The sequence below is a fragment of the Varanus komodoensis genome, unplaced genomic scaffold (genome assembly GCF_004798865.1).
Source record: "Varanus komodoensis strain SLA01 unplaced genomic scaffold, ASM479886v1 scaffold42, whole genome shotgun sequence".
In the NCBI taxonomy this organism is placed as follows: domain Eukaryota; kingdom Metazoa; phylum Chordata; class Lepidosauria; order Squamata; family Varanidae; genus Varanus; species Varanus komodoensis.
The window spans coordinates 6,018,178-6,031,411 of NW_025335972.1; the positions used below are offsets into that span (position 1 = coordinate 6,018,178).

At 48.0% G+C, this 13,234-nt stretch overlaps 1 protein-coding gene across 8 annotated transcripts in view; it reads right to left on the reverse strand.

Moving 5' to 3' along the window:
* RFX1 (regulatory factor X1) overlaps positions 1 to 13,234 on the reverse strand; it is an 88,944-nt gene that overhangs the window by 9,431 nt on the left and 66,279 nt on the right. For all 8 annotated transcript variants that reach the window (XM_044443566.1, XM_044443559.1, XM_044443563.1 and 5 more), the window contains 8 exons: positions 12,298 to 12,479; positions 10,267 to 10,386; positions 9,793 to 9,908; positions 8,869 to 8,987; positions 4,195 to 4,304; positions 3,314 to 3,465; positions 2,893 to 2,990; positions 2,411 to 2,560 (listed from right to left, as the gene is read on the reverse strand). In XM_044443566.1, coding sequence (XP_044299501.1) covers positions 2,411 to 2,560; positions 2,893 to 2,990; positions 3,314 to 3,465; positions 4,195 to 4,304; positions 8,869 to 8,987; positions 9,793 to 9,908; positions 10,267 to 10,386; positions 12,298 to 12,479 — 1,047 coding nt within the window. The remainder of the gene's footprint in view (positions 1 to 2,410; positions 2,561 to 2,892; positions 2,991 to 3,313; positions 3,466 to 4,194; positions 4,305 to 8,868; positions 8,988 to 9,792; positions 9,909 to 10,266; positions 10,387 to 12,297; positions 12,480 to 13,234) is intronic.

A 13,234-nucleotide genomic window follows, 5' to 3' on the forward strand; every position in this document is an offset into this window, starting at 1 on the left:
ATGTATGGCTGTGAAAGCTGGACCACAAGGAAGGCTGAGCGCTGAAGGATTGAGGCCTTTGAATTGTGGTGCTGGAGGGAGACTCCTGCGAGTCCCTTGGACCGCAAGGTGATCAAACCGGTCAGTCCTAGAGGAGATCAACCCTGACTGCTCTTTAGAAGGCCAGATCCTGAAGATGAAACTCAAATACTTTGGCCACCTAATGAGAAGGAAGAACACCCTGGAGAAGAGCTTAATGCTGTGAATGATAGATGGCAAAAGAAGAAGGGGACGGCAGAGGATGAGGTGGCTGGATGGAGTCACTGAAGCAGTTGGTGTGAGCATAAGTGGACTCCCGGGGATGGTGGAGGACAGGAAGGCCTGGAGGAATGTTGTCCATGGGGTTGCAATGGGTCGAACACAACTTCACGACTAACAACAACAACAAATCTCATGCCATCCAAATGTGTTAGATTACAGCTCCCAGAATTCCTGACCATCCACCACACTGAAGAAAGCTGATGAGAGCTGCAGTCCAAAACACCTGGAGAGCACCAGATTGGAGGCAGGTAGCTTAGACTCATTCACCAAGCATCTGTCAATGCCTTTTCTGTGCCTCAGATCAATGACGCCAGCTATAGTGCTTCGCAGGACTATTCTCCCTCCTCTGGTCAGGATCTGAAGCTGCAACACCGCTCTCTCTAGCAATGTGATTGTGCAGAACACCCTGGTTCATCCTGCAAGTGCCTGCAGGACCAGGATCAGACCTGTAGGAGCTTGCAAGGATTGAAGCAGTTGGCACAGCTGGCAGCTCCAGAAGGTTGCAAGGCCTTTCAGGTGGCCGCTCCTGCAGCTGTGCCCTGCCTCCAGGGTGCCTTGCCAGAAGCTTGTTCCATGCCTCTGCTTCTGGTCCTACCGTGCTGTGTTTGTATCTGCTCCTTGCCCGCTCCTGACTTTGCCCCTGGTTCTGTCACACCTTGTCAGTAACTGACCCTGAGCTGTTCCTGGTTCTGCCTTCACTGCTGGAGCTTCCAGGCCTTGCCAGATATCTGACCCTCCATCCCCCCTTGGCCCTAATGCTCCAGCCATAGACACCTGCAACTTACATCACAGACCTTACAGCCTTTAACTTCTCCACATCTTGTTGTGTTACAACCTAGAACTGAAGTCTGTTTAATTGGCGCTATTACTGTTTGACATATACTCAACAATGAGAAGGTGCAAAATATTTATATGGTGGCACTAAAGTTAAGTAAAGATGCTCCATCCTTCTTGCCCTCAATTCTGACCAGTTTCCTAGTCCGTGCTTCATCAGGCAATGAGTACTGTTGGTTTTCTGCCACAGAGTGCTTTGCAGAAAAGCTAAAAAGTTAAATTTTGGTCTCATCAGACTAGATAAGCTTGTTCTGCATGGCTTTTTGCAGACTCCAAATGGGTTTTGAAGTGGGTTTGTTTTCTTCTTGCCACCCTTCCATAAAGCCCAGCTTTGTGCAACATCCACGTGTGGACGGTTTCTCCTGTCCTGGCTCTAAATCTCTCCAGCTCTTTCAAAACTACCACAGGTCTCTTGGCTGCTTTGCTGACTAACACTGACATCATCTAGTCCCTGCATTTTCAAGGAGGGAATCTCCTAGGCCAAAACACAGTTGAACCAAATTCTTTACATTTTTGTAATAATGGCTTTAAAGAAGCTCTAGGGCATGTCCATACTAGTTCGGATTTTTTTAAAATTCACCAACTATGACTGTTGCGTCTGCACAACTCTTACAGTTGTTGCAATAGCTCCTTGGTTTCCATAATGTTGTTTGTGCAGGTATGCTCTCCAACAAACTCTGGGAACTTCCAGAAAGAGATGAATTTAATCAGAAATATGGGAATTATGCACAGCTAACACTCCATTCAACTATTTACAGTATTCTGGAGGCAGTGGGTTGCAGCAGAGCTTATGTTGGCACGCCACAGCAAAGGAGGTAAATTCTTATGCAGCAACAAGTACCAGTTCTTTTTAGTTCTTTGTGCAGCAAAAAAAATTTGCACCTTCAGAGTTGTGTATTCTGGGTTCATCAAGTGGTAACATTGCCAATTCAATCCATTTTAGTTCCAGGTTATAACACAACATAAGGTAAAACAGTGAAGAGGAAGGGTGTACACTTTTGCAGGACACTGCATGCTCAAAAGCTGAGCTTCCTCAGGGACGAAACAAATAAATGGGAAGCCTGTGGCCTTTATGCCCTGATCAGGAGCTATCCAAGGCCAGTGACAGTTTGAAAAAGTAGATGGGTCTAGGTTCTATTTTAGTAGCCCAACTCAGCTCATACCCCGCCCACTCAGAACCCAAGGGCTCCAAATTCTAAAAGGAAAAGGAAGAAAAAATAGGTCAGAGTTTAAAACTGGAGCAGTTTAAACCAGGCAGCACTCTGTGGGTTGTTACCTGGACATTAGCAAAATCCACACGGTTGAGGTCGCTCAGCATCTGATTGATTTGGGCCGTATTCTGCAGGACAGCCCGAGCAGCCTGTGCAAGATGGTTCAGGGAGGTGTACCGCCGCAGGGTCTGGGCAAAGGCACTTGCTGCTGCCACCTGCAACACAAATTGCAGATGACCAGACTTGCTCCCCCCATAACTGGATGCTCCAGGGGAAGAAGGGGTTGTGGAACTGGGACATCACTGCAACATCTGCCCAACAGGATGGGAGGGAAAGACTAGCTTGGACCCCCCAGGGGACTGAGAATGGCTGACTGGAGACATCACCAGAACAAGGCAGAGAAGCTACTTCTAGGTCCCTGGACAGCCAGTCTGCCCTCGCACGGAGGCAAGAGAGTGCCAGCTCTAGAATGTACCCTGCTGTCGGGGAACTGCAGGGCCAACGCCAGCACTGACCCTGCTCTTGCTGCCCCAATCCTTTTACTCGCCTTCACGCGCACCATCTCTTCCGGAATATTCATCATGGCATTCGTCAGCCAGCTCTCCAAGCTTTTTGCAAAGTTTCGGATTGCTTGCGTCAAGGCACCTGGGTCAGAATGGAACAGCAGCAGTAGAAGAGCCAGTTTCAGTGTGGCTAGCAGTCCTCAGTGCACAGTGGTAGGGAGCCAACCAAGGGCAGCCCACCTCTCTGAGGACTGTTTCAATGCCTCCTCCACAGGCTAGAGGAGCTAGCCGCCCCAGTAGCCATATGATGCCATGTGACCAACTGGATGAGCCCACCCTGAGGCAAGACAGAGCCCCTGCCAAGAGCAGACGCATTCTGCTTCTGCCACTGATGCTGGCAGCACCTCCAGGCTTGGGAGAGCCCACTCCCTGGCCAGAAATACGAGCGGTGCAAGATGGGCTTACTCGGAATGGGCCGGAGCACTTCTGGGATCAGGACCTCTACCAGCCCCTGGTACAGCAGGTTGTCGCAGTCCTTCGTCCATTTGAGGACAGGCTCGTACTTGGACAGTGTCACCAAGCAGCTCTTTGGGAGGCGCTTCTCAGCTTCATCATGACTAAATGCAAAACACACGAGCCACATGAGGGAGCACCATCACAAAGCTGCAACTCAGATCTCGGGACCCAGCAGCTCAGTTGGGCCCCCGGTGCCACCTGCAGGCACAGTCCATGGCTTCTTGTAACTCAGGATTTAGAGCCGGTTCAGTCACAGTGGAGGAAACATGGTAGGCTGCAAATGTAGCAGAACCTATTTCCTGTTTCGCTTCCCATGCAAGGAAGCATTTCCTCCGACTGACAGCAGTCCTCCCACAGGGGAAGCCGCCAAGGCTCAGGGGCACCGAGCTATAGGAGGTTTGGGAGCACCAGGTTGTAAGAGCATCTTTAATATCCCATGTCATGAGACAGTGAGAGTGAGTGAGTGAGTGAGTGTTTTGCAATTTATTGGACTCCTGCCTGCTACATTTCATGAGCTCTAAATTCAGCCTTCCTCCAAGAATACAGCTGACAGATCTTAAGAACTGTGGGCCATCGCATTTGGAGGGAACCAGGCTGAAGAAAGCTGCACTGGCAACTGGGGCAAAGTGATACGAATTTCTTGTTCCAAGCGCTGAGCAAGGCATGAAGATCTGGATTGTGCACCTGCCGAGGGCGGGAGACAGCTGAGTGAAACCTGCCTTGTCCAAGCAGGCCAAGGTGGCTCTTGGCCAAAGGCAAATCTCATCCTGGTGGTTCTGCACAAGTCACCTGCAGTCTTGGCCCCATGACAGCCTTGCCATGGTACTCACATGATGATGGGGGTGGTTTCGCTGGGCTGGTTCAAGTTGTACCGCCAAAAGGTCTTCCACAGTGTCTCCACCAGCGTGAACTGCAGGTTTACCATCACATCAACAATGGCCTGAGGAAGGGGAGAAACTATTGCATGAGCTAATTATAGATCTGCAAGGCAGGGAGGGGCACCAGCAGTCAGTACTAATTTGATTACTCTGGAGGATCCTGCTGGTGCCTCTCCCTGCCTTGCAGAACAACTTGATTATAGGCCGGTTAAAACAAAGCTGCCCAGCTGTACAGCATTTTTAATCATTCAGAGCATTCCCATGCCTGACTTTCAAGGTCATGATACTTAAGCAGATGATCTCAGACAGCAGACAGGAGGATTGGCCTGCTCAGCAAGAATTCACAGACAGACTCAGCACAGCCTGAGATGAGACACAGGTTAGTAACCTACAGTTATTCCAGCTGTGCCATAAAAACAGCATCTGCCTGAGCACAGCTTCACCTACTGCAGAGGTGAGCAACTTGTGACCCTCCAGGTGTGCTGGTGTACATCCCCCATCAGCCGTAACCTGTGCAGCAAGTGAGGAGGGATGCCAGGAATGATATGGCAAAACATCTTGACAAGGTGTCCACTCCTGACCCACAGGCTTCCTGTAGAGCAATATCAATGGACAGTGACAAAACAAGGCTACAAAGAGACTACTTTATTACTTTGATTTTCACTTGATAGCTGCCAAATGACTGGGCTGTCAAGAGAAAGGCAAAGTGGATCTTTGACTGTGAATGAAACATAGAAAGCACAGAAACACAGTGAGTCACAAGGGGCCTCCTGGGCCACCTAGTCTGACCACCTGGCTCCAGCTGACACTAATCATGACATGCCCACCATGTGCTTGTCCAGCCTGCCCTTAAACACCCTTACCATTGGGGCTTCAACTACCTCCCGTGGAAGCCCATTCCATACCCTACGGGTCCTAACTGTACAGAAGTACTTCCTGTCATCCACCGTGAATCTTGGTTTCCTGAGCTTTGCGCCATTGGAATGTGTCCTGCTCTCCACTGCAGGGGAAAAATGCTCATGATCCACCTCTGTGTGGCACCCCCTCACATACCTGTACGTTACCAGCAGGTCCCCTCTGAGTCCCCTCCTCTCAAGGTTGGAAAGGCTCAGCTCCCTCAGTCTCTCCTCCTATGGCTTACTCTGCAAACCAGCCACCATCCTAGTGGCCCTTCAGTGCACTGATTCCAACCTAGCTATATCCCGCCTGTAATGAGGAGCCCAGAATTGAACAGTTGCAGGCACACCAGAGTCATATAGACTGGCAGTAATACCTCTTTCGATCTAGAAGCCACGCTTCCGGCTATGCAATCAAGCGTGGCGTTCGCCTTCTTGACCATGGCATCACACCGATGACTCATGTTCAGCCTGCAGTCAACCAGCACCCCGAGATTCTTTTCACAAGCGTTGCTCACCAGGCACTTGTCCCCTAAGCTGTACTTATGATGCCCATTCCTATGCCCCAGGTGCAAGACCTTGCGCTTATCTGCATTGAACATCATCTTGTTGTCTCCTGCCCACTTCCATAGTCTGTCCAGATCCATTAGGATCCGGAGTACCTGTTCCTCAGTTGTGGCCATTTTAGTATCCCCCACACCCATTTTAGTATCATATGTGAATCTGACCAGCAGACTGTCATCTCCTCCTCTAGGTCATTGAATAGACTGAACAGGATTGGTCCCAGGACTGAGCCCTGCAGGAACCTGCTTGTCACTGTCTGCCATTCCGACAATCCCCCACTAATAGCAACCCTCTGCTTTCGGTCCTTCTGCCATGCCCTAATCCGTTGGACAGTGCATTGGTCTATCCCAAAACTCCTCAATTTCTCAACCAGGATATCATGGGGCACTTTGTCAAAGTCCTTGCTAAAATCCAGGTAAATCACATCCACTGCACCCCTTCCATCTAGCCACCTCAAGACATTGTCGTAGAATTCCTCAAGGTTTGGCAGGACCTGTTTTTGCAAAAGCTGTGTTGTGTGGCCGACAGCCTCCCTTCCCTATCTAGGGACTCCAGAGTGTTTCCCATTATGAGCATTTCCACTGTCTTTCCCACTATGGACGTAAGGCTAACCGGCCTGTAATTCCCCATGTCCCTGATGCTACTGTTTTTTAAGATCAGGACCACTGAAGGCCAGTGGACCTGAGAGTACCCCCGCCAACACCCTAAGTACCCTTTGGTGTAACTCTGACACCTTAAGTCCAGTGCCTTGAGGAGCTCCTCAACTTCTGGGGGGTGACTCTAATCTGTGCCCCTAAATCCCGAGCTTCATCCGATCCTCCATGCGGATCTCCCCCATTCTGGTTTGCAAAGAACACAGAGGCAAAGTAGTCATTTAGCATTTGTGCCTGTTCCCTCACATCAGTCAGTGAATCCCCTTCCTCCTTATTAAGCAGTCCTACCACCTGTCTCCCCTTCCTCTTGCTATTTACATGTTACTAGAAGCCCTTTTTTTTGCTTTTGATATTCTTTGCAAGTCTCCGCTCATAATCAGCCTTAGCGCTGCGAATAATCCTTCTGCAATGATACCCCTTTGTTTACTTGCAGTATCCATTTCCTATGGAAGTTCCTCTTATGCCTAATGCATCTTACCACTTCTCATCCACAGGGATGCTCTCCTCCGCCTCCCCACCTTGCTAACTAGAGGTACCATCAGGGCTTGTGCCTCCAAGACTTTTCTTTTTAGTGCCATCTATCCCTCTTCAACTCTCTTGCCTTCCAGTACCCTCTCCCAGGAGACTTTCCTCAGTCTAGCCTTCAACTGACCAAAGTTGGCTTCTGTAAATTCCCAACTTCTAATACTTGACCTGGCACTCAACCCCATTCACTGGATCGCAAAGGATGGAGTGATCACTCACATCCAGAGCTTCCCTAATCTGCACCCCATCTATCAGCTCCTACCTGTTGGTCAAGACCAAATCAAGGATATTTCCCCCCCTCATCACCTTCCAGACCCTCTGTGTGAAAAACCCTCCCTCTAGAGTGCCTAGGAAGTGATGTGACCTGGCTATCATTGCTGAGTGGGACTCCCAACTAATATCTGGGAGACTGAAATCTCCCATAATTACTGTGTCCCTCCCACAAGTTATCCTTAGAATCTCATCTGTCAGGACATCATTCAGGGTCTCAATTTGACTTGGAGGATGATAACATACCCCCACTGTCAGGTCCCTCCCCTGTTGAAACCCTTTGAACCAAACCGCCTCTACCAGACCCCCATCAGTGCCACATTCTATCTCACTGCACCCTATCCCTTCCCTGACATATAATGCTACACTTCTGCCCCCTCTTTCCCTTCCTGTCCTTTCCAAACAGGTCATACCCCTCTATGTTTGCATTCCAGTCTTGCCTTTCATCCCACCAAGTTTCTGTGATCCCCAGCAGGTCATACCCTCCTATTCCCAAGAGAGAGTCAAACTTCCCGCTTATTACCCATGCTCCTAGAGGTGGTATACATGCATCTCAGCACCTTCTCACAAATCCCTTTCTTTGGGTCCCCTGGCCTCCTCCTCCCTCCCATCTTCCCTGATATTGGCACCCTCTTTGTAGGAGTTCCACCAGCCCCTGCAGTACATCTAACACCCTGGACCCAAAAACCTGGCCCTCTCTTCTCACTTGTCCCATCAGGACAAGTTTCTGTGGGGACTGTACCCCTGCCGAGTTTAAAGCCTTTCAGACAAAGCACACTAGAGCATATCCAAAGGACCTTTTCCCCAACCAAAGGAAGTACCAACTACATCTCCTTCTTGCAGGTGTGATCCTTTACTTCTGTTCCAATGTTTCTCAGTCCCCTCCACTTTTTCCACACTTTCCCCAGACGCTAGGTCTGTAGCTTGGGAAAGGTGCAATCTAGAGCCCCACTTCCTTTTTGCAAGGACTTTATATTGATGGTTGTCCAGATGGAAAATTGAGTGGAGTTGGGAGCAATCTTTCCCTTCTCTTCCTGCCTGCTCAACAGTGGCAGGTTCAGGAACAAAAAAGAAGAGCCCAGTGCTCTTAGGGTTTTCAGTGTTAGTTAAAATAAAAATTTGAAGGGAGCAGTGAGAAGGGAGGTTTGTGGGTGCTGCTGGAGGCCTCTGAGGGCACCACATCAGAAATCCCTGCTCTAGCAACTGACTCACTAACTTCACTTTTTACATTTCTCTCTTCTTACAGTAAGTATATGAAGACTGTAGTGTCAAAACAGATTTTGCCTACTGTCCCACTGCATGCATATACATAAATGCACACACATTCATTGTCCAATTCATACATGGGCTCTAACCTATGGAAGCTCACAGGTAAATAAATGTGTTAGTTTTGAATAAATGTATGCAAACACCATGACGTTTCTGAATTGTCACTAGGAGCATCTGCACAAGTGCCACTGGCCCAGCATTTTTATTTTAATCCAACTGCAGTATAGCGCTATTTAACGGGAATAAGCCAGCAAGGAAAGGCGTTCAGGGAGGGCGGGATGACCAAGCCGAATTCTTCTTCCACTGATGTGGCTGGCTGGGCCTGGAAGCGGCTGGGAGTGCCTGGCCTATGAGACTGCCAGAGAGTCACATTCACTTGCTACTTCCTAGCAGCCTGTCATAGCAGCCATCCAATGGGACAAAGGTCCCTTTTCCACCTTGTTACATACTTCACAATGTTCTCGATAGAGCAACTGGAAAGCCTTCACATCTTCGGCCCCAATGCCCTCAGGGAGGGCCTTCCCTTGGAGGTCTAACTCTGCAAAGTCAGGCAAGCTGCGCGAAGCATCTGCAGGGGGAAAAGAGAAGTCAGTTCTCAAAGTTCAACCCTAGGTGCCACTCTGCTACCAGTCATCCAACTCTGAACTGAAACTTTTAGAGGTTATATAGAACACAATCTACAGCTTTTTAGAGAACTGGAAAAATGTGTTTCCATGGGCAATTAGGATCATTGGCCCCAAAGGTAAGGCTGCCAGCATCATTCTCACATGGAGCTGTGTCAAAAATAACATGGCCAACATCACTGTTGCTGGAAATCATTTCCTTGTGTTGAAAAGTCCATGTGGAGGGTCATAACATTTGCAAACAACTTCCAACTTAGAGTGGTCCAATCACACAGAAAAACTTTGCCAGCTCTGCATCTTCCAAGGACCTCCTCAATATCACTTGGCTCAATCTAAGTTACAGCCCTGAAGTGAGAAGCCATCTAGGCTGTCAACTTACTTAGAACACATATAGGGTTAATTCATGACAAGCCTTCTATGAAAGGAAGAACTCTGCTTGCAGGAAGTCATTCTGCCTAAATCTGGGAGCTGCCCCTCCCTCACCACCACAGCTCACCCCATTCAGCAGGTCTCCTCACTCTGTACAGCAGTTTCAGAGGATGGAGAATGGGAAGGAGTGGACAAGAAGCCCACTGCAGCTGGAGTAGCTGGATCCGGTGCACAGACAGTCACAATCCCCATCTAAGAGCCCTTTTCTGCAACCCCAGGGGTCAGATACTGGACCCTAACAACTGCATTGTAGGTGCAGATGAGACTCCCTTCACAGGGACATCACAGCTGGAAGTTTCCTGGCACAGCACAGAGACTCACCCAAGAATTGCTGGTACTGTTGCACTTGAGCACTGATGTCAGATAGCCCTGAAGCCTGCTGCTGCCCCACGGCCACTCCATTGGTCATGCCCTCCATCTTCTGAATGGGCTTGAGCCTAAAACACAGAGCAACACAGAGTCAGGGCATGCTGTAGCAACAGCAACTGGGTGTGAGAAGCAGGGCATATGCACAATAGTGTCAAGCAGTCAGGGGTGCAGCTGTGTCCTGCCAAACATGCAGGATGCAGTTGCTGGGGGACTGAGTGCTGTTCCTGCGCAAGTGGTTCTGGGACTGTGACTTCCACAGAGCTGCTTTCAACCAAGTTGGATCATGGATAGGCACAACTCTCCCAGGTTTCAGACAGGGTTTTCCCCCAATCCCACCTGCAGGTGGGCAGGGATTGACATGGAGACTTTTAGCATGCACGGTACATGCTCTGCCACAGAACTCTTGTGGCTCTGCCCTTCTCCTACCTTTGCTTCTGGGAAAATGGCTGCTGCCTCATGGCCAAGTGTTGCTGGTCCTCCATGAGCCGCAGTAGTGGGGAGTTGGCTTTAATGCGCAGCCCATAGTAGTGGTATTTTGAGTTCCCTCTAAAAAAAAAAAAAAGCAAGAAAACATAAGCCTGCATACATAGAAATGTGGTGGATCACAACACAGCTTGCACCACTGGACACTTGGGTACTGCTTTCACAACAGTGAAGCTGCCCAGTACCACAACATTTCAACTGTGGCAAATGATGGCAATTAGATCCATGCAATCAGTATGGCGTAATTTTTATATGCTAAAAACAATGTGTAGGACTTTTTGCTCACATATGGATTCACCTAATCACTAGAACTAATTACTCCCATAACACTGTTAAGTTATAAAGTGCCTTAGCATTTTTAACTTACTAAAATTTCCAATATATTTGCTTTATGTTACAATTCTTCACATTCCTTTTGGATGTACCTGACTGCTTAAGTCATCTTATAGCACTGTATCAGTTGTGACACGTTCAAGAAGGGAATGTGACTGAAACTGTGTGTTGAGGGCAGTGCAGTAGCTAAGAAACGGCCTGAGTTACAAATGTACATTCTTAATTAGTACATTCCTGGGTCCTGAACTAATATGTGGCCAAGGCAAATAATTTTAAATACCATTATATAAAAATCATTATAAATAAGTAAACAAATAAGTAAATAAATATTCTCTCAGCGCACCCTCAGCTGTAGCTCAGAAATGAGCATTTCTACACGAGGCTGTTAATGCTACATCTACCTTCACTTTTGCCACAGAACTGATATGCAAGTACTACACAAAGACCACTTGTTTTTCTCCTCTTCTGCTACATAAATAATAGTGTTGTGCTATAGCAGAGTACTGCAATCATACAAGCAGGCAAACACCTTTTCTTTTGCTTTCAGAAATAATACCCCAATCTAAAAAAGTAACTATGGAAATTTTCATAAAAACAGAAGCAAAAATTGAAGGAATACAGCATCATCTGAAGGACCCATGTTCAAGATCATTTAAAGGTTGGAATTAGTAATGTGGTATTTGTTGGAGCCAGAATGCCTGTAATCATCTTTTGTGGTTGCCCTGTGCAGCCCCTTGCCCATCCCATTTTTTTTAAACTTCAGGCAGCTAGAAATTAAATGACTGCCCCCTAGCCAGCCAATCTACCTCCTTTCCTTCTGAGACATGCCTCAGACCACTCACCCCTCACGTGGCTTCACAGGCATTATTCTGAATGGAAAAGAAGACAGTTGGACCCACGTAGAACCAGAAACAAGCATTTCACCTGCTCCTCAAAGGCTCTCTTTAAAAAGGAGGCAGGAGAAAAAGAGAAAGAAATCCTCCTCAGTATATTTGTGGGACTGTGGGGAGCAGCAGGGAAAAAGTAAGGTTGGTGTGTATAGGGAGAAGGGAGACAGGGTGGCTGTGTCAGGGTGTGTGGAAAAAGGCAGCAGCAGGAGTTGCTCCAGGTGTGCCCCTTTTGGGCATGTGGGGGGATTTCAAAGAGCCAAGCTGTTTTTCTAGGCTCAGAATGGCTCAGACCACACAGCAACAATTTTGGGAGTGTGCAGTCCTGCCCATGGCAGCCAATCCGTGACAGCATCAGTGACATTTTCTCAAGAGTATCCTCTGTTCCAAAAGGGTAAGGGACCACTGTTTATAGATGTTACTGAGATAATGATGTGGAGTATTTTGAATATTCTAAAGCACTACAAGAATGTTACGTGTTATTACACAGTGCCACTTCGAAGGTGGGATTCGAACCCAGACTCTTCCAAGCCTATGGGCTCACAAGTGCTTCTCCCCTCAGCAATTCCATAAACCCAGCAATGATTTAACAGCCACCCCTAAAAGCCCCCCACCCTAATTCCTACTTCAATAACCAGGAGGAAAACATATTATTTGAGTCTATTTGACTACCATGAAGCTTTTCTGTTGTAGTGAAGCTCAGACTGAATTTCTGGAATGGCTGAAGTCCCTTCTAAGGTGGATGTGCTTTTACCTGGTTCCAAGTCGACGAGTACGGAGCCCCATGAAAACAGAACGGATCAGCTTGCCAAAGGATGCTGCATTGACTGGCTCCAGTTTCTGCTCCTGACAGTGCAGGAGATAGTGGCAGTACAAGGTGCTGCGTGGGAGGCTCACACCCTCAGCAGTTTCATAGTTATCCAGCAGCCACTGCACCTGTGAAGAAATGTGTGCGAGTGCAGTTACCATCTTCAACCTTCACATTCTCTTTTCGGGCTTTGATGCTTTCCTTTGGACAGTGTTAGTAACACTGAGAGGTTGGGCTTTTGGAACAAGCTGATCAGTGAATGGTCCAAAACCTGCAGCCTGTATTTGGGAGGTGGATGCCTATCTTAGAAGCTCATACATTTAAAAACCTCACTTACAAGATTTTTATGTTTTAGTGCTAGTCAACCTCATCCTGAAGAGTTAAGGTAAGGAGAACGAAGGAATCATGATGGTTCCCACCTATTTCTACCAGGAGTGGAAAGGGGAGGTGGAGCTTGTGCAGAAGACATTAAGCTAGGAGAATCTTCCCGAATGCAGGCACTGTGCCGGCGCAGCACCCATATGTGTGATGCACAGAGACCACAAAGAAGAACTAAGGGATCATGATGTTTCTAAAATAAAGAGGTATGGAAGAGAAAAGGGACTTATCACAACTCTTAACCAGCTTTATGTTTGGTAAAGAGTATCATTGCTAACCCAAGACTCTGAAGTGAATGAAGTAATACCCAGGGCCAGAATATCCCAATTCTTCTTCCTATTACTAAACATTATGAAATCCTCATTCACTTAGGGTGCAATCTTATGAAGTTCAGAAAGAAAAAGCCAGTGTGGTGTAGTGGTTAAGAGCATGGGGCTGGGACTCAGGCGATCTGGGTTCTAGTCCCCGTTCAGCCATGGAGCCAACTGGGTGACTTTGGGCCAGT